This window comes from Schistocerca americana, chromosome 1, assembly GCF_021461395.2.
Source record: "Schistocerca americana isolate TAMUIC-IGC-003095 chromosome 1, iqSchAmer2.1, whole genome shotgun sequence".
NCBI classification, from domain to species: domain Eukaryota; kingdom Metazoa; phylum Arthropoda; class Insecta; order Orthoptera; family Acrididae; genus Schistocerca; species Schistocerca americana.
In genome coordinates this window covers 474,122,337-474,147,579 of record NC_060119.1, presented here as the reverse complement: position 1 = coordinate 474,147,579, position 25,243 = coordinate 474,122,337, and the positions used below count along the sequence as shown (strand labels likewise).

Here is a 25,243-nt window from a genome sequence, read left to right as displayed (position 1 = left end):
ATCCAGAAAAGTTAGATTTTTTTCTATTGATTAGTACCTTGTAGTACTACATTCTCTGTAAAGGAAAGCGTCCACTTTAAAGTTGGACAGGTTTTATTTTGAAAAATTATTTTTTTTAACTTCTTCACTGAAGTTGTTTCTTATTAATTTCTTTGTTGCAATGTTTATTTCTATTGTCTTTGTTGCAGTTATTTCTTTTCACTTTCATTGTTGCAGATATTTCTTACACTTTGTTCTTGTTTCTTGTCAGTTTCTTTGTTGTGGATGTTCATTGCAGGAGTCTGTATTGTAGTTGTTCAGTGCTACATTGTTTACTGAAGAGGCTTCTAAGAAATCTGAGACCATCCAGTGAGTTCTGTGATTTCATGAGTAATTTATCAGTTGACACAGTTGCAGTGTGTGTTATGAAAAGGACTGTTTGAAATGTCTTCCGACTGGGGTCACAGGAGAGTGAAGTGTGCTGACTATTTGCATATCCATAAAAGAGTGATATACAAGACAAACAAAAAGTACAGACTTTGTTCAGGTTGAGAATAAGTGTTCTCATTTGAAGACTCTGTTTCAAAGTGAAGATGTTTCCAGTGACAGCTTTTTGTGTTCTAAATGTTTTGACAGAATAACAACAATGATACTATCTGAACAAGGTGAAGCCTGCCATGGTGCAGATTTTGCATCAATAGAGGAAGGATTAAATACCCTGAATCAGTCAACTACAGAGGTGGGTGCTAGTCCTGTTAAGAAACCATGGTCAGTGAAGTCGAGTCATAAGCTCTACGCATCAAGAAAGCACAGAGAAATTACTAAAGCTATGGATGAATACACTACAGCAAAACTGACCACACTCTTCAAAGTAGAAATTCCATCTTCAGAAGAAAATAAACCAAAGCTCTCTTGCACCTTTTGCCAGGAATTTTTCACAAATACCAATTTAGCTGTCGAATATCGTGCATCCGACAGTGAAAGGTACAAGTTTTAACTATTATTCCAGAAACATTTTCAAAGAAAACAGTTTTGAACCACATTTCATCAGTATCAAAGCACATGGTAGGCAAATCAAAAAACATGAAGTCTGTAAAAGGAGTCCTTGGAAGACCAGGTCCCTATTATGGTCATCCTGTAGAAGCAGCTCAAGTTCAAATAGTGCAGTCATTTTATCTGGAAGATAAATGGGGCTGTTCTCACCAGAACGCAAAAAAAAAAAAAGGACACTATACTGTAACAGTTGAAGGTCAAAAAGTTGTGAAAGTGAAGAGGTACATGACTCGCAGTATTAATGAAACTTTTGCAATTTATAAAAGCAGCTACACAACTTCACATATTGGAAGATCAAAACTGTATGCACTATGAACTAAGTGGGTAGTTCTACACCCACCTAGTGACGTCTGTTTATGTGTGTACTGCACAAATTTTGAACTTTGTGTGATAACTTTGAAGAACTTACTGGAGCACGTTACATATGAAAACTTGGTTGGGTGTGTGAAGTCATTAGTAGTCTGTAACGTAATGCGAGAGACTTGTTTGTTTCAAGAATGTGGTGACTGCCCTGGAAAGGAAGGACTGTCTTTAAACACACTTGGCCTGGAAGGCGTAGCAGATAACTTTGCAGAAACTACATATGCGACATGGGAGGAAAATAAACTAATTAAGAAAACTGTTGCCTTTGACAGTTTCACTGATGAACTTGGTAAATGGTCAGTGAAAGCAGTAACACACCAGCATCTGAAGAAACGGCAACAACAACACATTGCAGAAGCGAAAGGGTGTGTACAGGCTGAAGAACTATGTTTAGTGCTTCACTGTGATTTTGCTGAGAACTGCTCTGTAACTCTATCACAAGAAGTACAAGGGTATCATTGGAGTAATGACCAGGTTTCAATTTTTACAGGAGTGACATATTTTCAAAACAAGACTACAAGTATTGCAGTTATAAGTGATGACACAGAACATGATTTGACACATGCTTTGCTAGCAATGCACAAAATTCTTCAACTGCAAACAGGGGCAGAGAAGATCATCATTATTTATGACGGTGCTCCTAGTCATTTTAAAAATTGTTACCAGCTGTTTGAATTGGGCAAGTCACCTTGTGCCAACTGACTGGGTATGCAGTGCTACTGGTCACGGGCAGGGGCCTTGTGATGGTGTAGGTGGCCTGCTAAAGCACCATGCTACCAAACATAATCTTTCCAGGCCAAATACAGCTGCGATTAAGAATGCTGAGGATTTTATGAGAGTCATGAAATCTTACACATCCACAGCCCTCATTCTTTTACCCAAAGAGAAAACCGAAGAATTCCATGAGCAGACAAAAGAAGAATGGTCCAAACAAACTACACCTGTGAAAGAAAGTCAGAAGACACATTTTTGGACTCAAAGTGATGGGCAAACTCATATTGCACGGACTTTAAGGAGCAAGAAAGAAGAAATCTTCGTTCATTCCGCCAACATCTCAGAAAGAGCAGGATAATATTCAGATTCACGACCTGAGATGGGGGATGTTTGTGGCATGTGTGTATGAATGTGACCGGTGGATTGCACATTATAGACACCAGTTATGAGTTAAATGAAACTGTAGTCAACTTTATGCCCTGCATGGAGCAGCTGCTGGATATAGGTTTCCAGGTGAAGGACAGCAAGAATGCCATCAGTGCTCCCTTCCTGTTCACAATGTTTTGAAGATTGTAAGTGATCCAGTTCCTATTGGTTCAACAGGAAGGCATCACTCTATATCAAATAAAGATACTGAAGCAGTGGAACACATTTTTAGTTCAGTGACTGGCTAATTTCAGTGCAAAACAGAGTGCATAGAAGTTGTATAAACTGAAACCTTTAAGTCTTTGGACCTTTCACATACATTTTGGTACCATTTAAAATGCTTGAAAAATGAGTCACTTCCTCATCTTCCAAAACTAAAATTATGTTAAATAAGGCTAGGTTTTGATTTTTATGATACTGTTATGTGATAATGTAGTTATAAAACAGGTTTTATGTATGGCAAAAATTTCAGTTGCTTATAAAACTTGTTCAACCTAAAAGTGGAAACTCTCCTTTTCAGGGAATATAGACTATTTGGTACTGATCAATAGAAAAAAATCAAAATTTTATGGATTGGTATTTAGAAAAAAAAAAAATCCATAAATTATAAAAAAAAGTTCAGAACGCTACAGTAAAAGAACTTCGACAGGTAAGACCAAATGGAGGATTTCTTTGTAATCATAAAGCAATTATCTTTCAAATAAAAAACCCAACAAAAAATCTAGAACTGTTCCAGAGACACAGCATTTTAAAATTTTTCCTAAAATTTGCATCTTATAAATGGTATGCACACTGTCATCTTTCGAGGGCTGTATCTCAGAGTAGAAATTTTTTTTGGAGAAAAGGAAAAAAATTGTGTTCCTTACTTAGTTCTTCATTTTAACATATGCTAAATTCAATAAAGTCCAAGACTATGAAGGTAAGATTTTTTCCTACACTGCCTGAATCATATCAATTATGCAGCAAATGCTCTCCAAGTATTTGAACATAACCATTTCCAGTCACTGATTGGTTCAGTTGGACCAGAGGACCCAGTTCATTCCATGTAAACACAGCCCACACTACTATGGAGCCACCACTAGCTTGGATAGTTTCTTGCTGAAAACTTGGGTCCATGGCTTCATGAGATCCGTGCCACACTCAAATCCTATCACCAGCTCTTACCAACTGAAACTGGGACTCATCTAACGAGGACACAGTTTTTCAGTCATCTAGGGTCCAACCAATATGGTCACAAGCGCAGGAAAGGCGGCACTGCAAGTGATGTCATCCTGTTAGTGTAGGCGCTCGCACCAATCGTCTGCTGCCATAGCCCATTAGCATCAAATTTCCCCACATTGCCCTAACGGATATGTTCATCTTACAGGGTCTTTCAAAAATGACCGGTATATCTGAAACGGCAATAAAAACTAAACGAGCAGCGATAGAAATACCCCGTTTGTTGCAATATGCTTGGGACAACAGTACATTTTCAGGCAGACAAACTTTCGAAATTACAGTAGTTACAATTTTCAACAACAGATGGCGCTGCGGTCTGGGAAACTCTATAGTACGATATTTTCCACATATCCACCATGCGTAGCAATAATATGGCGTAGTCTCTGAATGAAATTACACGAAACCTTTGACAACGTGTCTGGCGGAATGGCTTCACATGCAGATGAGAGGTACTGCTTCAGCTGTTCAATTGTTTCTGGATTCTGGCGGTACACCTGGTCTTTCAAGTGTCCCCACAGAAAGAAGTCACAGGGGTTCATGTCTGGCGAATAGGGAGGCCAATCCACGCCGCCTCCTGTATGTTTCGGACAGCCCAAAGCAATCACACGATCATCGAAATATTCATTCAGGAAATTAAAGACGTCGGCCTTGCGATGTGGCCGGGCACCATCTTGCATAAACCACGAGGTGTTCGCAGTGTCGTCTAAGGCAGTTTGTACCGCCACAAATTCACGAAGAATGTCCAGATAGCGTGATGCAGTAATCGTTTTGGATCTGAAAAATGGGCCAATGATTCCTTTGGAAGAAATGGCGGCCCAGACCAGTACTTTTTGAGGATGCAGGGACGATGGGACTGCAACATGGGACTTTTTGGTTCCCCATATGCGCCAGTTCTGTTTATTGACGAAGCCGTCCAGGTAAAAATAAGCTTCGTCAGTAAACCAAATGCTGCCCACATGCATATCGCCGTCATCAATCCTGTGCACTATATCGTTAGCGAATGTCTCTCGTGCAGCAATGGTAGCGGTGCTGAGGGGTTGCCGCGTTTGAGTTTTGTATGGATAGAGGTGTAAACTCTGGCGCATGAGACGATACGTGGACGTTGGCGTCATTTGGACCGCAGCTGCAACACGGCGAACGGAAACCCGAGGCCGCTGTTGGATCACCTGCTGCACTAGCTGCGCGTTGCCCTCTGTGGTTGCCGTACGCGGTCGCCCTACCTTTCCAGCACGTTCATCCGTCACGTTCCCAGTCCGTTGAAATTTTTCAAACAGATCCTTTATTGTATCGCTTTTCGGTCCTTTGGTTACATTAAACCTCCGTTGAAAACTTCGTCTTGTTGCAACAGCACTGTGTTCTAGGCGGTGGAATTCCAACACCAGAAAAATCCTCTGTTCTAAGGAATAAACCATGTTGTCTACAGCACACTTGCACGTTGTGAACAGCACACGCTTACAGCAGAAAGACGACGTACAGAATGGCGCACCCACAGACTGCGTTGTCTTCTATATCTTTCACATCACTTGCAGCGCCATCTGTTGTTGAAAATTGTAACCACTGTAATTTCGAAAGTTTGTCCGCCTGAAAATGTACTGTTGTCCCAAGCATATTGCAACAAACGGTGTATTTCTATCGCTGCTCGTTTAGTTTTTATTGCCGTTTCAAATATACCAGTCATTTTTGAAACACCCTGTACTTACCACATTGACTTCTGCAGTTATTTCATGCAGTGTTGTTTGGATGTTAGCACTGAAAATTCTAAACAAACATTGCTGCTTGCGGTCATTAAGTGAAGGCCATTGTCACCACATTGAACATGGTGAGAGGTAATGCCTGAAATTTGGTATTCTCGGCACACTCTCGATGATGTGGATCTCAGAATACTGAATTCCCTAACAAGTTCTGAAATGGAACGTCCCATGTGTTTCACTCCAACTACTATTCCGTGTTCAATATCTAATTCCCATTGTGCGGCCATAATCACATTCCAAACCTTTGCACATGAATCATCTGAGTACAAATGACAGCTCTGCCAACGCATTGCCTTTTATACCCTGTGTACACGATACTACAGCCATCTGTATATGTGCATATCGCTATTCCATGACTTTTGTCACCTAAATTTAGCAACAGTGAATTACAAATAACAAGCAAAAGATTGATATGTTCAGCAAACTAGACAGAGAAACAGCAATGTCCTTTGTCAATGAGGAAGTTCAAACCTTTAGCTCAGGGTAGGAGTGCACAGAGGAACTATGTATGGCTCAGATTTACACTCAGGTGACAGAAGTAATCGGATAGCGACATGCACACATACAGACGGTGGTAGTATCGCATACACAAGGCATAAAAGGACAATGCATTGGCAGGGCTGCATTTGAAAAATGGATACCTGCTTTTTGTAACATGTGTTCTGCACCAGCATACAAGATTAACTTGCTTGTCTTCATTACAGTTTAATCCAACCTGCCATTTCTCTTTCACCTACTACAATTCCATTCGCTGTTGCAGTAGTATAATCTCCCCTTGCTGAAAGCATCTTGACTGATTTGTATTTAGCAGTAACTCCTTATGGATTTACCTTTCTTTCTCCTACCTCTTTTAGCTGATATTACCTTTGTAAATCACAGGTATTTCCAAAGAATTATCTGTTATCTCAGAAAGTTAATAGGTATACGTGCAACTTCATTATTAATTATTCTAGCATCTGAATATAATATCTATCAACTTGCCTTCACTTCTGATCGTACTGACTGCTTCAAATTTGTATTCCCTTTCTTTTCTTAACTCCTAAAAGATTCTATCATTACTGTACCTTCGTGTGAAATTCGTGTTTTAATTCACTTGGGTGCCTTTATTTGGGATTTTTCTGTTCTATTTTTAAAGGTGTTAGTATAGTCCATATCATGAAGAACACAAATTACTTAAAAACTAATCAAGCATCTACACAGAAAGATTTCAAATATTTATATACATATACAAACCTTAGTGTTGATGGCACCTGTTCTGGCAATGGAAAGGTGATGTCTCGCAACTTGGCTGGCATGAATGATATTCGTTCGGTCTCATTAGCTGCATCAGTGGCCACCTGCACCAGCCATACAGCTGTCGCCACATGAAACTGCACCATAAGTGACAGTGAATGAGGTTCCAACAATGCTGCCCGTATGCTGAAACATCTATTGCACAGAACATACCAGTAAGACCTTTTTCTCATGTTGTGAGATATTTGAAAGTTACGGCAATTCAAAAAAGACACAGAAAAATTAAGTGGTGATGCCATAATCACTTAATGTTTTAGCATCCTTTATAAACCGCCAAATGTTAGTATAAAGTAGGGTATTGTTGTTGACAGAACATCAACAACCATAAATTCAGTTTCTGTCAATCACAATTACACAAAACTCTAACTACTTCTACATCTACAGAGTGAGGAGAGGAACAGGGGAGAGGTGAACAAGAGAAGAAGAGAACTCAGTGTGTGACATTCATTTTCATGCTGTACTGAAACACATTATGAAATGAATTCATTATTTTCCTATCTTCACTATACTAGAAGTCACTCAGCCCCCACAGATATCGCTTCTCTTCCTTCAGTGTGTAAATGGTCCTTTTTTAACACAACACTGCATCACTGCATGTAAGTGGTTATGTTATTTAAACAGTGCATCTGATATGTAGGTTACTCGTACTAAGGAACCATGCAATTACATGCGGTGCACATATTCCCTCATCTTTCGTACATCTCCGTGTACTTCACAACATACACATTCTCCTGTAAAATTTGTTGGAAATAATCACAGTTCAATAAGAGTGATAATTTGCAACATACAGCCTAGAACAAAACTAAACGTTTCTACATTCCATACATTTTTATTTAATAAATCTTGAATTATTCTATGAAAAATTTTCCACCCCCCCACCCCCTCCCCACTGATGTAATGTCAGCTAGCACAGTTACATACAAATACAATTATTGAAAATGCTCTTTCTTGCCGAATCTGTTTCACAAAGGATTTTTAATTTAGAAATTTATAGATAAAAGGGCAGCATAATTAATTTCATGTACTAAAATTTTATTGTGTCCACACACATACACAATAATCATAAATGGATAAGATGTGTTAGTGCACAAAAATGAATTGTGTTAATAGCTTGCACTTGTATCACATTGTTATGGCTGTAATATTGGTGTGCCCACATGACATACCGAGCAAGGTGACACAGTGGTTAGCACACTGGACTCGCATTCAGGAGGACGACGGTTCAAAAACGCATACGGTCATCCTGATTTAGGTTTTCCGTCATTTCTCTAAATTGCTTTAGGTAACTGTGGGATGGTTCCTTTGAAAGGGCATGGCTGCCTTCCTTTCCTGTCCTTTCTTAATCCGATGGGATTGATGACTTTGCTGTTTGGTCCCCTCCTCTGAATAAACCAACCAACCCACATGATACCTGGTTTTTAAAACACGTCTTTGTGCTTCATAGAGTGTCAGTGCTCCATGAGTTATCAGAATTGAACTACCTAGCCTAAGATTATAGTAACATTTCCTCCACAATTTTTTCATCTTCGTATCTATAGACTAGACTATTGAACTTAGTATTTCTGTATTATTTTGTGATAGCCGCCAAGCAAAGATGATTCTCACTTTGGATCTTAACTATTAGAAGTAAATGCCAAATAAGACGGCTTGAAACACAATGAGACTTCTCACCTACCAAGTTTGGAAGCCAAGAAGTTATCACAAGTTTTAAAAATGCACAGTTAATTAGTATCTAAAGCACCCAAAGGCTACTATAGTCTCTCAAAAAATCAAATATACTGCATTCACATTTGGCATGGTGTAATAACTATTCAACGTATGCTAAAGACTTATAAATCTCTCTGCATGAAAAGCCAACTTAAAAATACTTCTCACTCCTGGCAAGTGGTTAGATCCATAAGCATACTTTAAAGGCCCTCGAGTCCTTACTCAGACATAACAGTGAAGTTATTTTCAATGGTACTTATATCTCTGCAGTGTAGTAGCTCTGAATTCGTTTACTGATACAAAACAAGCTCTTCGACTTCCATGCTAATGAGGCACAAATGCACAAGTTATCCACAGGAAAAACTGAGCAAGTGCATCCTTACCACTACCAACAGCAAAAGAAAGAAAGAGAGTCATACTAATGCTTATTTGGAATTGTGTACTCAGGATCCATTCTCATTTAACTCTGTCAACAAAGCCAACTTGTATCAGCTAGCTCAACATACTGAAGTCTGTACCAGGTACTCAAGAATAGACCATGTAAATATCCATGGCATTTTGTTCCAATAATATTCAGCAATATTTCTGAATTTGCTTTGAAATTTAAGGCTAAATTTACACTGCAATTCAAGCAGTGTCTTTCAGAGATAGGCATTGCTTTTTATGCAGTTTTGTGGCCACGTACATATACAAGGATGGGAAAATGAAGACACCTTGTGAGGGCACAAAAATGGTTGGGGGGGGGGGGGGGGTTGTTTAGGGGGAAGAGACCAAACAGCGAGGTCATCGGTCTCGTTGGATTAGGGAAGGATGGGGAAGGAAGTCGGCCGTGCCCTTTGAAAGGAACCATCCCAGCACTTGCCTGGTGTGATTTAGGGAAATCACGGAAAACCTAAATCAGGATGGCCGGACGCGGGATTGAACCGTCGTCCTTCCGAATGCGAGTCCAGTGTGACAAAAATGGTAATACATGTTAAAAAAGAAATATTTATAGAAATGGAGCAGTCATCACTACTGATGACTTGTAAAACACTACATTTGTTACTGAGCAAGCAATAACTCTGAAACTTGCACTATCAAATTCTAAGCATCTCCCTCGTGTTGCACATATTCTATTAACTGTTTTGTATCACAGGTTAGATTGGGAGGGGGTGGGGGATATGCTCCGGGAGCACTAAATTTACTGCAGGCATGTGGAAACTTAAAAACACACATTTAAAAAGAACTAGCCTGCATACATGCCTTCAAACCAGAGATAAAATGATTGTGTGGACACGCAAGAGACAGTTGTTGATAAGCCTGCGTTAGTTACAAATGTGACAGAAAAACATTGCACAGTCACTACTTCAGCGTGTAGAAATGCATCATTTAATAGTTGAGTTTGTAAGATTTCTTGCCAAATTTCAACTCAATATTGAACAGGTACAGGCAGTAGAAGAACCTGACTATCCAGTTTCGACTGACACATTGTGATGAAATATTAATGTGTTGTGTGGCTTTGTGGCAAAGTGCCAGACTACAGACCCAAAGATCTCATGATCAATTGCTGGTCAATCCTTGGATTTTTGTCTGTCACTTATTGCTTCATTCTGGAAATGTTTGTTGATATGACAAATGCTGAGGTGCATCATAGTTGGGAGTCTGCATTAAACTGCAGGTCCTCCTACAAATAGCTGTTCAAATGTCAGAGGAAGGCAATGGTATACCATATCCAACAGGACCATGCCTAGTTAAGCACTGTGATGTTCAAACCAATCTTTGGATTGAGGACAGTTTTACCATTTTATTGATGTATTATTCAGAACAATCATTGGAATTTCAGGTGAGTACATTTTTCTGTCAGGCTTGTTAAGATTTGGGCCAAACTCTTTGCCTTTACAAATGTCTGCTTGTGTCTGTGTATGTGCGGATGGATATGTGTGTGTATGCGAGTGTATACCTGTCCTTTTTTCCCCCTAAGGTAAGTCTTTCCGCTCCCGGGATTGGAATGACTCCTTACCCTCTCCCTTAAAACCCACATCCTTTCGTCTTTCCCTCTCCTTCCCTCTTTCCTGATGAAGCAGCCGTTGGTTGCGAAAGCTAGAATTTTGTGTGCATATTTGTGTTTGTTTGTGTGTCTATCAACCTGCCAGCACTTTCGTTTGGAAGTCACATCTTCTTTGTTTTTAGATATATTTTTCCCACGTGGAATGTATATCCTAGTATTAGGGTTATTCTATGGGTCACCAAACATTTTTATTCATGATAATGAAAGAAAACTGATTTCAAAACACAGTCTTTCCTATGCCTTCTGTGTACTCAATTGCTGCAAAGTTGTTGAACCAGTCCCTAATGTCCTCTTTCAGTTTGTTGTTGTTGCCATAGGGCTTCCCACCCAAAATATAGTCCAATTTGGAAAAAGGAGGATGTTCAAAACCTTGCCACTTAAATTGTCAAAGCAAATCCTTCATCAATGAGGCAGAATGTGAGCAGCAAGTGTTATGGTGAAGAGGTAGAGTGCCACTACATAATAATGTCTACCATTGGTTTCAACAGCATGGTACAGCTGGTGAAGGGCCTGACAGCAGGCCGCTGCAATTATGGTCTCTGCCCTGTACATTAAGTCAATAAGTAGGACAGCCTTTCAATACCAAAGCACTGTGGCCATTACTGTTTTGGTGGCCACGATTTTTTGGGCTTTTTTTTATTTTGTTTGGGATTGTAAATTATGGCATTTCGCTGCCACTTTCCTTCTAGACCTTTATGTAGAATCCATGTCTTATCATCACGAGAATGTGGTTCAAAAGATAAGCAAATTCATGACAAATTCATATCATTATTTAAAAACAGCTTTCCGCGTAAGGTAATCAGAAAGGACACTAAACAGTCATGTAAAAAACTGTGGATCACTAAAGGGATTAACGTATCTTGTGAGATGAAAAGGAAATGTATCTTTGGCGAGAATAAGTAGGGATCATGTAGTAGTTGCACAGTACAAAAACTACTCAAAATTAGTAAGAACTGTTATTCAAAAACAAAGGAAAGTGCACATAATATCAGTACTTCCGACAACACTTAAGACTATATGGCATGTAGTGAAATGAGAGACAGGACGATCAGCCACAGAACAAGATATCATCATTATTAAATTGAATGGAAGGACTATAAATAATGAGTCACAGGTAGCAAATGTATTTAATAACCATTTATTAAATATAGTACAAAGCATAGGGAAAACAGTTCAAGAGCAAAATCACAGCAATATATTGAAAATGTTCTTGTCACAAAATTCAATCATATGAGTGTGTCATCAGCTTCTCCTTCTGAAATTAAGAAAACAACACATTCTCTCAAAAATAAAAGTTTATCTGGTTCTGAGGGTGTTTCCAATAGAGAACCAAAAATTTGTTCCCATATAATAAGCCCAGTCTTATCTGAGACATGTAATGCATCACTAACTCAAGGCATTTTTCCAGACAAACTGAAATATGCCATTGTTAAATTACTCTCTAAGAAAGGTGATAAGAGAGATGTCAACAACTACCAACATGTTTCACTACTGGGACTTAACTTCTGATGTCATCAGTCCCCTAGAACTTAGAACTACTTAAACCTAACTAACCTAAGGACATCACACACATCCATGAACGAAGCAGGATTTGAACCTGTGACCATAGCGGTTGCACGGTTTCAGACTGTAGTGCATAGAACCGTTCGGCCACCCCGGCCGGCTGCTGACATCATTTTCTAACATTTTTAAGGTGATGCATTCTGGAATAGTATCTCACCTTAGCAACAATAGTATCCTTAGCAAACCACAGTTTGGGTTTCAGAAGGGTTATTCTCCTGATAATGCCATTTACACATTCACTCACTACATTCTACAAGTGTTAAATAATAAAATAGTGCCACTTGGTATTTTCTACAAACTCTCTAAGGCATTTGGCTATGTGAATCACAGTATTCACCTAGATCAATTTACTTTTATGGGATTGATGGTATAGCCATACAAAAGAAAGCAGTAAGTTGTACTCAGTAATTCAAGCAATATAGTACAGGGACATAATTCTGACTGGGGAGAAATCACATATGGGATTCCCCAAGGTTCAGTCTTAGTTCCTCTACTGTTCCTCATATTTGTTAATGAACTTCTGTCTAGTATATAACAAGCAGAATTAGTTGTTTTTGCATATGACACTAGCATTGCAACCAATCCACGTGTATGTACAGAAACCGGAGAAATGGTAAACAAAGTTCTTAAAAGTATCATTGGTTGGATTTCTGTGAATGGTCTCAGACTCAGTTTTAAAAAGACACAACATATTCATTCCCGCACGACTAGAGGTACTACACCAATGATAAGTGTAACATATGGCAAGGAATTAGTAAACAGTGTGGAAACTTCAGAATTCTTAGGGACCCATATTGATGAGAACTTAAATTGGAAAAAAAAAACACATTTTGAAACTCTTAAAACAACTTAGTTCAGCCACATTTGCACTTACAATCATTGCAAATCTTGGGGAGAGGCAAATCAGTAAGTTGACATATTTTCAGTCAATAATGTCATACGGAATAACGTTCTGGAGTAACTCGGCTTTAAGAAAGTCTTCATTGCACAAAAACGTGATGTAAGAGTAATATGTGGCACTCACTATCATCTTGTAGACATCTGTTTAAGGAGTTGGGCATTTCAACTATTGCTTCACAGTATATTTATTCCCTCATGAAGTTTGTTGCAAATAATCCACTACATTTCAAAAGGAACAATGAGGTAGATAATTACAGTACCAGAAGGAAGAACGACTTTCTTTACTCCACATTAAAGTTGTCTTTAGCACAAAAGGGATACACAATGCTGCAACAAAAATGTTTGACCATTTTCCCAGTGATATAAAAATGTCTTACACACAGAAAAGTAAAATCTGATAACAAACTGAGAAAGTTTCTCCTTGACAACTCTTTCTATTCAGTATTACCATATTATGTAAAAGGTGATGTGTAGGAGTTACAAACTCACGTCTGCATTTATTTTTTCTCCTTTTAATGGAAAAAACTTAGAAATGTTCAGATTGTAATCAAATGCACAAATTAATTTCCAATGCGAATGTAAAATGACTCGTTCCACATCATTACAATCTATTGTGCAAAATGATCCATATAACATGTAACTAACCAATGCAACTATGATATACAAAACAAAAAAGACAGATTCTTCAACATTTGCAGTCCTTAGTAAAACACCACTGAAATTTCAGAAATTGAGTACAAGTTTTAGTAATGCACTGGAACAAATATAGGAGCTATGAGAAAAATGCATAGTAAAAAAATTCTACCATTCTTTAACAAAGAAATGAATACCAAACAGATTCATAAACCCACAGAATGTATGGACGAAAACTAGCCAGACTGCCGTTTATGGACTGACTTTTATTACGGTAATGACAGTACCATGAAAAGGATAGACTGTTACTCTTCATACAGATAAGTTGAATTGCAGATTGGCACAACAAAAAGGCTGTTATACACGTGAGCTTTTGGCCAAAAGGTCTTCCTCTAATGTAGAAAATGAAGGCCTTTTAGCCAAAAGCTCACATGTTTAGCAGTCTTTTTGTTGTGCCTGTCTGTGACTCAATGCCTCCTTTATAATCTGTGTAGCAATCTACCCCTTTCATAATATTGACATTATTCTATACCGTATTTTCAATTGTTTGTTTTATCAGGCCAAACATAAATGGATGTCCATTGAGATACAACGTACAGGTCAGAGGTTGTCCATGGAAGAATTTATATGGGTTTGCTAGTTAGTTACTTTGATTTTGTGTATTGTGGGTGATGGCTTTGTGCTTGTGTTTGGTGTTATTAGTGCTGTGTGCTTCTTACAGTCGGAAATTTATTAATTTTTTTTTTGTCAGCAAGAGATATAACAGAGTAATCTCAAAGCAAGTCATTTCTTGTTGCAGTGAGTTAAGATATGTACTGAAATTGATGATGACGATGATGATGATGCAAAGGTTCGATGAATTTCGGGGGTTTTCTTGTTAGTCTTTTGTAACTGTGTCGGATTTTGGCTAGTAGGTATCGTCGATACTGGTTTACCATTGCTGGTCCAGTTACTTTTTAATATCAGTTATGTAAGTGAGACTTAGTTTTACATAAATTGAGCAAGTGGAGGTTTGTATAACGGCTTTGACAGTTTGAGTGTGTTGGCAATCAAGTGAAATTTGCAGTACTGGGTTTTCAAGCTGTTTATGGGTTCCTTGCATTGAGGGCTTCATTTGAGCTACATAGTTCTAGTGAAATTTGTGATACTGGGTTTTCGAGTTGTGTGGCAATTCGTCTGAGCTATATAGGTGAACTGAAATTTACTATGCAAGCGGTTTTCATGTCTGCATTTTATAGCTGTGCTGAAAGTTGATAATTTTTTGTGCTTGAGTTTTGGATTAATATTTGTCTTGAATGTGTCATTATCCTGATTGTCACATATTTAATTTGTCCCCATCTAACACCCACTACTTCCTGCGATTACTTTATTGCTGGAATTAAATATTGTATGTGTTATTTATGTTTCTTTTCAGATGTAATGAGCAGTGTCATGGTCACCATAATATACACTTGAAACAGGGATGCCCGCCATCCTGATGATATGCCAGGTCAGAACACGCAGACAGAATCACAACTTTCGGTAGTCCCCTAGATGGCACATATGCCTCCCCCCCCCCCCCCCCCCCACACACACACACACACTACTAGACAGAAAACACATGACTCTGACACCTGATACAACAACAACAACTGCCAACTAAAAGACTGCAAAAAGTGCAAGTATCTATGAGAATGATAGTGGCCCCAATTGGAAAATAGCAAGGACAATTAATGATGAAACTATTCAGACTTTTAAATCACATCTCCGATCCACAGACTGGAGATCTGTGTATAATTTAGAAAATGTCAATTAAAAATACAAAAATACAATCTATTCAGCGATGAAGTGGCACCAGCACCGATATTTGACATTAGGCCTACCTTTTAAAAAAAAGGTATTAAGATTTCATACAAAAGCAAACGAGAACTGTACATCAACACAAAAAATTCAAACAACCACAACCACAACCAGCTAAATCACTATAAAAAATACTGTAAAATACTAAGTAAAGTTATTCAGAAGTCAAAAAGTTTGTATCTATGCTCAAAATTAATAAATCTAGTAACAAAATCAAAACAGTATGGGAAGTGACAAGGAGTGAGACGTGGAAATTGCCTCAGGTCCCAAAACATTGTTCTCAGTAATGAAAGTAGACAAGTACAAAACCAAGACATTGTGGCAAAAAATTTTAATGAGCACTTTTTAAGTGTTGCTCAGAAAACAGGACTCAAATGCTCCTTAGAAGAGACCTTAAAAATACTGAAAGGCCAATTTCCAAACTCCACAGAGCAGATAGGTACAGCCCCTATAACAGCAAAGGAAGTAAGAAAAACCATCAATTCTTTAAAAAGGAAAAATTCAACTTGTGTCGACGACATCTCCAGCAAACTGCTAAAAACCTGCTGCAATCAGTTCAGTGAAGTCCTAGCTCATATATTCAATGCCTCTCTGAAACAAGGTACCTTCCCTGATGGGACGAAGTGTGCTATTGTAAAGCCCCTCTACAAAAAAGGCGATGTCTCAGATGTTACAAACTATCATCCTATCTCTCTTTTGACTACATTTTCTAAAGTCCTTGACAAATTAATATGTACCCAGAAAACCTTGCAATAATTAGTAAAAACCGGGTTGGATTCAGAGAAGGCCTCTCCACAACTGAAGCTATAGTTTCATTTACAGTATCGTTTTGGAATGCCTTGCCAAGAAGACATTGCCTGTGAGCTTATTTTGCGATCTGTCTAAGGCCTTCTACTGTGTCAAATCACAGAATACTTATAGAGAAAGCGTGCCACTATGGACTCTGAGGATAAATGGGCAACTGGCTCACATCCTATCTACAAGGCAGACAACAGAAAATAGTGTTAGACTATAATAATACACAGGTAGAAGCAGTAGAGTCCGACTGGGGAACGGTAAATTATGGGGTTCCACAAGGTTCTTCTATTGGTCCCCTGCTATTTCTCATATATATCAATGAACTACCTTTGTCCTCCCCCCCATGAACCATGGACCTTGGAGTTGGTGGGGAGGCTTGCGTGCCTCAGCGATACAGATGGCTGTACCGTAGGTGCAACCACAACAAAGGGGTATCTGTTGAGAGGCCGGACAAACGTGTGGTTCCTGAAGAGGGGCAGCAGACTTTTCAGTAGTTGCAGGGGCAACAGTCTGGATAATTGACTGATCTGGACTTGTAACACTAACCAAAACAGCCTTGATAGACACAAAGCCCACGGCTACATCAGTAGTACAAGTTTATATGCCAACTAGCTCTGCAGATGATAAAAAAATTGACGAAATGTGTGATGAGATAAAAGAAATTATTCAGGTAGCGAAGGGAGACTAAAATTTAATAGTCATGGGTGACTGGAATTAGAGAGTAGGAAAAGGGAGAGAAGGAAACATAGTAGGTGAATATGGATTGGGGGTAAGAAATGAAAGAGGAAGCTGTCTGGTAGAATTTTGCACAGAGCATAACTTAATCATAGCTAAGACTTGGTTCAACAATCCTGTAAGAAGGTTGTATACATGGAAGAATCCTGGAGATACTAGAAGGTATCAGATAGATTATATAATGGTAAGACAGAGATTTAGGAACCAGGTTTTAAATTGTAAGACATTTCCAGGGGCAGATGTGGACTCTGACCACAATCTATTGGCTATGAACTGTAGATTAAAACTGAAGAAACTGAGAAAAGGTGGGAATTTGAGGAGATGGGACCTGGATAACTGACTAAACCAGAGGATGTACAGAGTTTCAGGGAGAGCATAAGGGAACAACTGACACGAATGGGGGAAAGAAATACTATACAGTAGAAGAAGAATGGGTAGCTCTGATGGATGAAGTAGTGAAGGTAGCAGAGGATCAAGTAGGTAAAAAGACAAGGGCTAGTAGAAATCCTTGGGTAACAGAAGAAATATTGAATTTAATTGATGAAAGGAGTAAATATAAAAATGCAGCAAATGAAGCACGCAGAAAGGAATACAAAGGTCTCAAAAAATGAGATCGACAGGAAGTGCAAAATGGCTAAGCAGGGATGGCTAGAGGACAAATTTAAGGATGTAGAGGCTTATCTCACTAGGGGTAAGATAGATACTGCCTAGAGGAAAATTAAAGAGACCTTGGAGAAAAGAGAACCACTTGTATGAATATCAAGAGCTCAGATGGAAACCCAGTACTAAGCAAAGAAGGGAAAGCAGAAAGGTGGAAGGGGTATATAGAGGGTCTATACAAAGGCGATGCACTTGAGGACAACATTATGGAAATGGAAGAGGATGTAGTTGAAGATGAAATGGGAGATACGATACTGCGTGAAGAGTTTGACAGAGCACTGAAAGAACTGAGCGAAACAAGGCCCTGGGAGAAGACAACATTCCATTAGAACTACTCATAGCTTTGGGAGAGCCAGCCCTGACAAAACTCTACCATCTGGTGAGCAAGATGTATGATACGGGCAAAATACCCTCAGACTTCAAGATGAATATAATAATTCCAATCCCAAAGAAAGCAGGTATTGACAGACGTGAAAATTGACGAACTATCAGTTTAATAAGTCACAGCTGCAAAATACTAACAGAATTCTTTAAAGACGAATGGAAAAACTAGTAGAAGCCGACCTCGGGGAAGATCAGTTTGGATTCTGTACAAATATTGGAACACATGAGGCAATACTGACCTTACGACTTATCTTAGAAGAAAGATTAAGGAAAGGGAAACCTACGTTTCTAGAATTAGTAGACATAGAGAATGTTTTGACAATGTTGACTGGAATACTCTCTTTAAAATTCTAAAGGTGGCAGGGGTAAAAAACAGGGCGTGAAAGGCTATTTACAATTTGTACAGGAACCAGATGGCACTTATAAGAGTCGAGGGGCATGAAAGGGAAGCAGTGGTTGGGAAGGGAGTGAGACAGGGTTGTAGCCTGTCCCCGATGTTATTCAATCTGTATATTTAGCAACCAGTAAAGGAAACAAAAGAAAAGTTTGGAGTAGATATTAAAATCCATGGAGAAGAAATAAAAACTTTGAGGTTCGCCGATGACATTGTAATTCTGTCAGAGACAGCAAAGGACCTGGAAGAGCAGTTGAACGGAATGGACAATGTCTTGAAAGAAGGATATAAGATGAACATCAACAAAAGAAAAACGAGGATAATGGAATCTAGCCGAATTAAGTCAGGTGATGCTGAGGGAATTAGATTAGGAAATGAGACGCTTAAGTAGTAAATGAGTTTTGCTATTTGGGGAACAAAATAACTGATGATGGTCGAAGTAGAGAGGCAAGGAAAGAGTGTCTGAAGAAGAGAAATTTGTTAACATCGAGCATATATTTAAGTATCAGGAAGTCTTTTCTGTAAGTATTTGTATGGAGTGTAGCCATGTACGGAAGTGAAACATGGACGATAAATAGTTTGGACAAGAAGAGAATAGAAGCTTTCGAAATGTGGTGCTACAGAAGAATGCTGAAGATTAGATGGATAGATCACATAACTAATTAGGAGGTATTGAATAGAATTGGGGAGAAGAGGAGTTTGTGGCGCAGCTTGACAAGAAGAAGGGACCGGTTGGTAGGACATGTTCTGAGGCATCAAGGGATCACCAATTTAGCATTGGAGGGCAGCGTGGAGGGTAAAAATCATAGAGGGAGACCAAGAGATGCATACACTAAGCAGATTTAGAAGGATGTAGGTTGCAGTAAGTACTGGGAGATGAAGAAGCTTGCACAGGATAGAATAGCATGGAGAGCTGCATCAAACCAGTCTCAGGACTGAAGACCACAACAACAACCACCTTCGTCCTCAAACAATGCAAGCAACTTCATGTTTGCATATGACACAAGTATTGTGATAGACAATAAGACATCCACGGACCTAGGAATTAAATGCCAAACAATTACTTGAGGATGCCCTTAATGGTTCACAGTAAATTCTCTATAAATAAACCTCAGCAAAACCGCTTACATTCATTTAGATTCTGGACACAAAAGCCCACAGGAGTAAACGTTGTACATGAGAGCCAGCAGATACAGAGGGTAGATCATTTGAAATTATTGGGTGTACTTATAGATAACAGGCTGAATGGGGAACACCACATCCAGCAAACTCTGAAAAGACTTAGTTCAGCAACATTTGCCATCCAGTTAATTACCAAACTGGAGACATCAATGTCTCAAAATACTCTGGCTGCTTCCAGTCACTTATGTGTTATGGAATGAATTTCTGAGGGAATTCACCATTGTCAAAAAAAGTCTTTGCAAATCAGAAAAAGGTTGTCCGAATTCTTGTGGAGTGTCTACACTAACCTCAAGTCACAACCTTATTAAGCAAATAGGAAAACTAACCACTACTTCACAATATCTCTTTTCAGTCATGACATTTGCAATCCTTCTCAGTATGAAACAACTGAAACATACCATCACCATAACACAAGAAGGAAATGTGACATACACCATGACCCGAAAAATTTGTCTCTGGCGCAAAAAGATGTAAAATACATAAGCGTAAAAACCTTCAATGCACTTCCAAGAAATATTAAGTGTCTAAGAGGTAATAATATACTATTTAAAAGTAAGCTAAAGGAATTCTTGCTTGAAAAAGCTTTCTATTCTCTGAAAGAATTCTATAGCAGAGACAGCTAAGAGTATTTACCATATATTATTATGTATTCCTGATTCAATATATCTTGCTGCTTTAACTAGATTAATTTGGTGATCTGTAAGTCAAGGAGATGGTCATTTTATGCTGCAAAAAATTGTTTAGATAAGACCTGAAAATAGTATCTTGACCTCTGTTTGTGAGTGTAATTAAAACTAACTCATTGTGTTACTATATTATTTTCAATTTGTATTCTCAATCTCTTTTTATTGTCTTGACGGAAACAAATATTATAATGAAGTAAATGTTTTAACTCGTTCCACAACCATACGTTACCATGCAAAAATGGATCTACTGAATACATATTGCAATAAATAAAATAAATAAATAAAATTAATCTGCAGTACACGACATAAGATAACTTTGAAAGTGCATTTTTTTTACAGGGAACAAGATAAAGTGCAACATTAAAAACTGGCTCAAAGATCATAAGACACATCATTATAAATTTAGAGCCTGGTTATAATTTCCACTCCATGAAGATGGAAGGAAAAGAGAGAGCAAAGTAAAAGAAAGGTGGAAAAAGAAGCAAGCCAGAAAATTAAAAGTAATAACTGCATACAAATAACAATAGGGCTATTCAAGTGGCCTAATTTTAGAAATGTTACACCACATAACCCATCTCAGATCTTGTTTGATGTACTGGGAAGACTTGTGGACCTGAATGAAAAATACACAAATTTCTAGCTCACAAATGTGAATACCTTGAGGGTAAGAGTCTCTTTAACTGAAAAGTGACAAAATATTGCAGTGACATTGTAGAATTCTTGAACAAGTTTTAGACTTCAGTGATTACTTGTGATAAACCTACAAAATGTTGCAAGATGATTGAACAGCTTGTATTTTGCACATTTGGTAATTTTACGCCATTTGATTCTCTACTTTTGCTCCTAGGGGCACTCAACATTGTCAATAAATTTTGGCATGACTTAACTACTCCAGAGTTTAAGAATCGTAATTTCTTCATGTAGGTTGTTTAGGAAGCTCTACTTTTGTGACCTTGTTGGCTAGCAGCTTATTTATAAATCTTACAAGTTTGTTCGTACTTTTATATACGGGGTACAATTCAGCAAAAACATTTTGAAGCAAAAATAAGTAACATCTAAACCGCTGTATCTCAAAAGAGATGCCTAATCGATCCTTTATTAAGAACCATTTGAAAGAGCATTCTTTTCTCTACATAATAAGAAATTTCCACAATTTCTTCATTCCCTGGAAGTCTACAACCATTCAATAAACTTTCCCACGCAAAATCACTATCTTGGAACGACATATTCTAGATCAAAGTACTTGCTGGAAAGAAATAGCATATGCAAGCATAAATTCACCATGCCTTGAATGAAAAATGGGGTTTATTATCTAATTTTTCGACCCTTTCTTTTACCATCTATCACACGGAAAAAGTAGTCTACTATGGAAAATTTTAGTTCCGTAATCGAATTTTATTGATGCAGGTAACTTTTCATATTGATGCTTTGAAAATCTGTTGGATTCAGGAAGTGAAAATGACCTGTCAATGTGTAGTTTTGGTAATCTGGTTGTCTCAAGGTGTTTTTTGTGGGAGCATAATTTCGATAAAAGGCTGCACAAAATTGGAGATTTTTCACTTGAACTGTAGTTAAGTTGTTCTTGCCTTAGGTTTGGTTATTTACGTATGATCTGCCTTCTTCACAAGGCCATTTTGCTCACAATACAAACTGTTCTATCATCTTGCCATATTTAGTGCCAGTACCCCTAGTCTCCAGTGAAATACACCCCCCAAACTGACCCAAAAATTCTGAAATGTCACCATGATGCTTCTACTAGCAAAGCACTAAATATGTAGGCTAAAAAATTTTACATGTTCTATTGAATGCTTAACAAACCTGCACATACAAAATGTGATTCAAATCAGAGAGAGAGAGAGTGGGAACCCTTAGACCACTTGTCATGGAGTAAGCCAGTAACAATATTTTATGATGACAAAACTGAAACATAACTTTGGGAGAAGGCATGAGGGCAGAGGCAAACTGATAGCAAGGACTCAGAGGCTAACAAAGGTTTAACCCTGATAAGTTGTGTGCACATAACACTTGCAGAAGAGTTAATTCTCTTTTAAACTTTGAATTGTATGTAGGACAATTGTATGCAAGACTTGAAAGTTCACATGGAGCTGGCCTAGTGAGTGGAAAGATACAGCTCATTCTCACATATCCTTTGAAAGCCTTTCATTTACCGCTTTTGTCTGTAATCTTCATCAGAATTGCTACGAAATTTTCACATTTAATGACACATTTAGAGTTTTTTTCCTTAAAACATTGAACATTTCAATTGTACTTAATTTAAATATATCTATTATGATTGGGACAATAGACAAAATGGAAAGAAAATGTACAATACTTCACAATTGTTAGTGCAGTGGTTTGTATCCAATGAAACAGGAGAACTATATAAATATGGTAACTTAAAAGCAGCAGTGTAAGCAAACGAGGTGAAGAGTGAAATGTACTGAGATCTCATCCAAGTGTGTGTAGATTGTATTTTATTGGTCCTGTTGCCTACATAGCAGCTTATGCATAAGACATTCTGAAGTAACTACAAAAGATTGCACAAACACACTGTAATTTTCACAGAAATATGTATTCCTTTTCATAGGATCCCAAAAATATGAATTTATAGCAGCACTTGCCTCGTCATCTCTCTTTCCAAGCGTTGTCGTATTGTCTGTACTACTTCTGACTGGAAGCTTCCTTGTTCTTGTACTTCCACAAAAACTCTTTGTATTTGAGTTACTTCACGATATAATTGCATAAGACGTTCCAGAGCAACCCTGAATCCCAAATCTAATGCTCGATGTGCCATAAAAAAACATTCTGTGACAAAACTATATTTTTCTGTAGTAGGCCTCTGTTCATCTTCTGCAATAGGTATAAGGCATGTCTCTGAATCAAGTCCTTTCATGTGCACACCTCTGTAATGGGCCTCAGCATCATCTTTGACTTTTACAGCACAATAGGTAGGGTCAATGCGATTTACTTTTAGATCATTCAGGTTTGAACAGATTGGTTGACACAAATGCAATAAAACACAGCCAAGATTAAGCATGAAGCCATCTGAAACACAAGCTGGTGCGCCAAGGCCTAAGTTGTGAGCAGTCCATAGTTTTCCTCGAGCTGAATTTGAGTGCAGACAGTTTGCCAACCAAGATAAAGTCTCATGTTTCAACTGAGTTGACGATTTCAAGAGATTATAGAATATTTTGTGCATATTTTCACAAATGAATGATAATGCTGGCCATATATTTCCTCCTTCTATATCTGGAGATTGTAAAGGATCCTGGAAAAATTCATATGGCCCATTCGGAGTTTTTGGTAAACAAGATAATGATAAAATACTACCAATCAGAGTATCAGCATATAACCTACCACGGCTTGTCTCTTTTGGGGTACTATGCAACAAAAGTACTGCACCTAACTCAGGACTCACAGAAAATGTCTGTAAAATATGTAAATAACATTGATTAAAGGTAATAATATTGCTTTGTGCTACATCATCTTGTATAAAATCGAGAGTAGGTGTAAAAGCTTCCAGAAGAGCATTTATAGGTTCACTTTCATCCTTTACAAATTGTTCTGAAATGCCACTGAAAAAATTAATGAAGTCTTCAGGTGGAGCGCTTGTATCCCTGAACAGGTTAATAATCTGGAGATGTAGTTCCTGGGCTTCAAACAGGGCAGGTTGCCTAAGAGCCGTTGCAGCATTTCTCAAAATCAGGTTTTTAACTTCCTCAATTTCTTCTTCTTTCACATCCTTTGGAATTAATGGACTACAAAGCCTTTTATAACATTCAAATAAATATGAAATAACTTCTTTCTCAGTCACATGATTGACACTTCTCTCAAGCCGATTAACAGTTTTATTCAGCAAATATGTACTGGGTTCCTCCAACAAAAGCCTCTGGAATAATGCCTGTTCCAACACTTCCATATCAATCCAATTTTTGGGGGCAATTTCTGACGCAAGATCTTCAAGAAAAATAAGACTTTTTCCTTCATCTACAACTTTATTCACAGTAAAGCCAAAAATTTCCTCTGTCAATCTTGCAATGCCAGTTTTCTTAAGTTCTTCTGTTATCCGGGAAGAGCAATCCGTAATACATGTTTCTATTCCTTTGGTCATGTCACGAGGGCTATTTTCCTCATTGAATACAGGTCTCTCTGTTTCTACTTGTAGTCGTCGATCATTTGAAACGCCTCTGTTTTCGTTGGCAACCACTTTCCTCTCAGCTCTCGGTCGGTACTCTAATAGCCTCAACAATCCACTCTCTCTTAAACTTATATATCTTTCTGCAGCTTCTACAGAACCGAAAAGTGCAACGAATGGGTTGTTACTTAATCTGTTGGCCATAATAACTAGCGGTCGAATCACAAATTTCTTATTTAATTGTGCACATTTTTCACAGAACTTAATGAAAGAAATTTTAACTTGCGACAACTTGGCAATCCTTTAATTTTGAAACATTTGTTCAACACAAACAATTCGAACACACTCACAGATGTTTTGAATGACACAAATACAAAACATGTGACAAAGATATCCAAGAGGCAAGAACTACCTGCTGTTGACAAATGTTATCTTTACGTAATGTTGCTGTCATGCTGTGTGAGCCAGTGTTCCCAGGTAAGCGGGTTTCAGATGTGACTCCAAACAGAAGTGCTGAAGAATTTGTATTTAAAAATGATCTAGAGTTCAACAGCGTCACTCAAATGACACCTTATTTTCTGTTACGATATCAAGAGTTAACCACTAGTCCTTCACCCACCACCACAGTATTCCTGGGTAAAATAATACGTAATTTTAGAGTAAACAAGACAGAATTTGACGCTGTCAGACTATGCATTTATAATCATAAGAACCTATGGATCAGATAAAATCTTAACTAAATAGAATTTGGACAAAACTTGGAAGAACTAAACGACCAATTAA

At 38.1% G+C, this 25,243-nt stretch overlaps 1 protein-coding gene across 1 annotated transcript in view; it reads right to left on the bottom strand.

Annotated features, from left to right (window-relative positions):
* Positions 1 to 24,845, bottom strand: part of LOC124603796 (ubiquitin conjugation factor E4 A) — a 116,939-nt gene extending 92,094 nt beyond the window's left edge. The window contains exons 1-2 of the mRNA XM_047136426.1: positions 22,947 to 24,845; positions 6,738 to 6,932 (exon numbers count right to left, since the gene is read on the bottom strand). Coding sequence (XP_046992382.1) covers positions 6,738 to 6,932; positions 22,947 to 24,664 — 1,913 coding nt within the window. The 5' untranslated portion in view covers positions 24,665 to 24,845. The remainder of the gene's footprint in view (positions 1 to 6,737; positions 6,933 to 22,946) is intronic.
* Between the last annotated feature and the right edge of the window lie 398 nt (positions 24,846 to 25,243).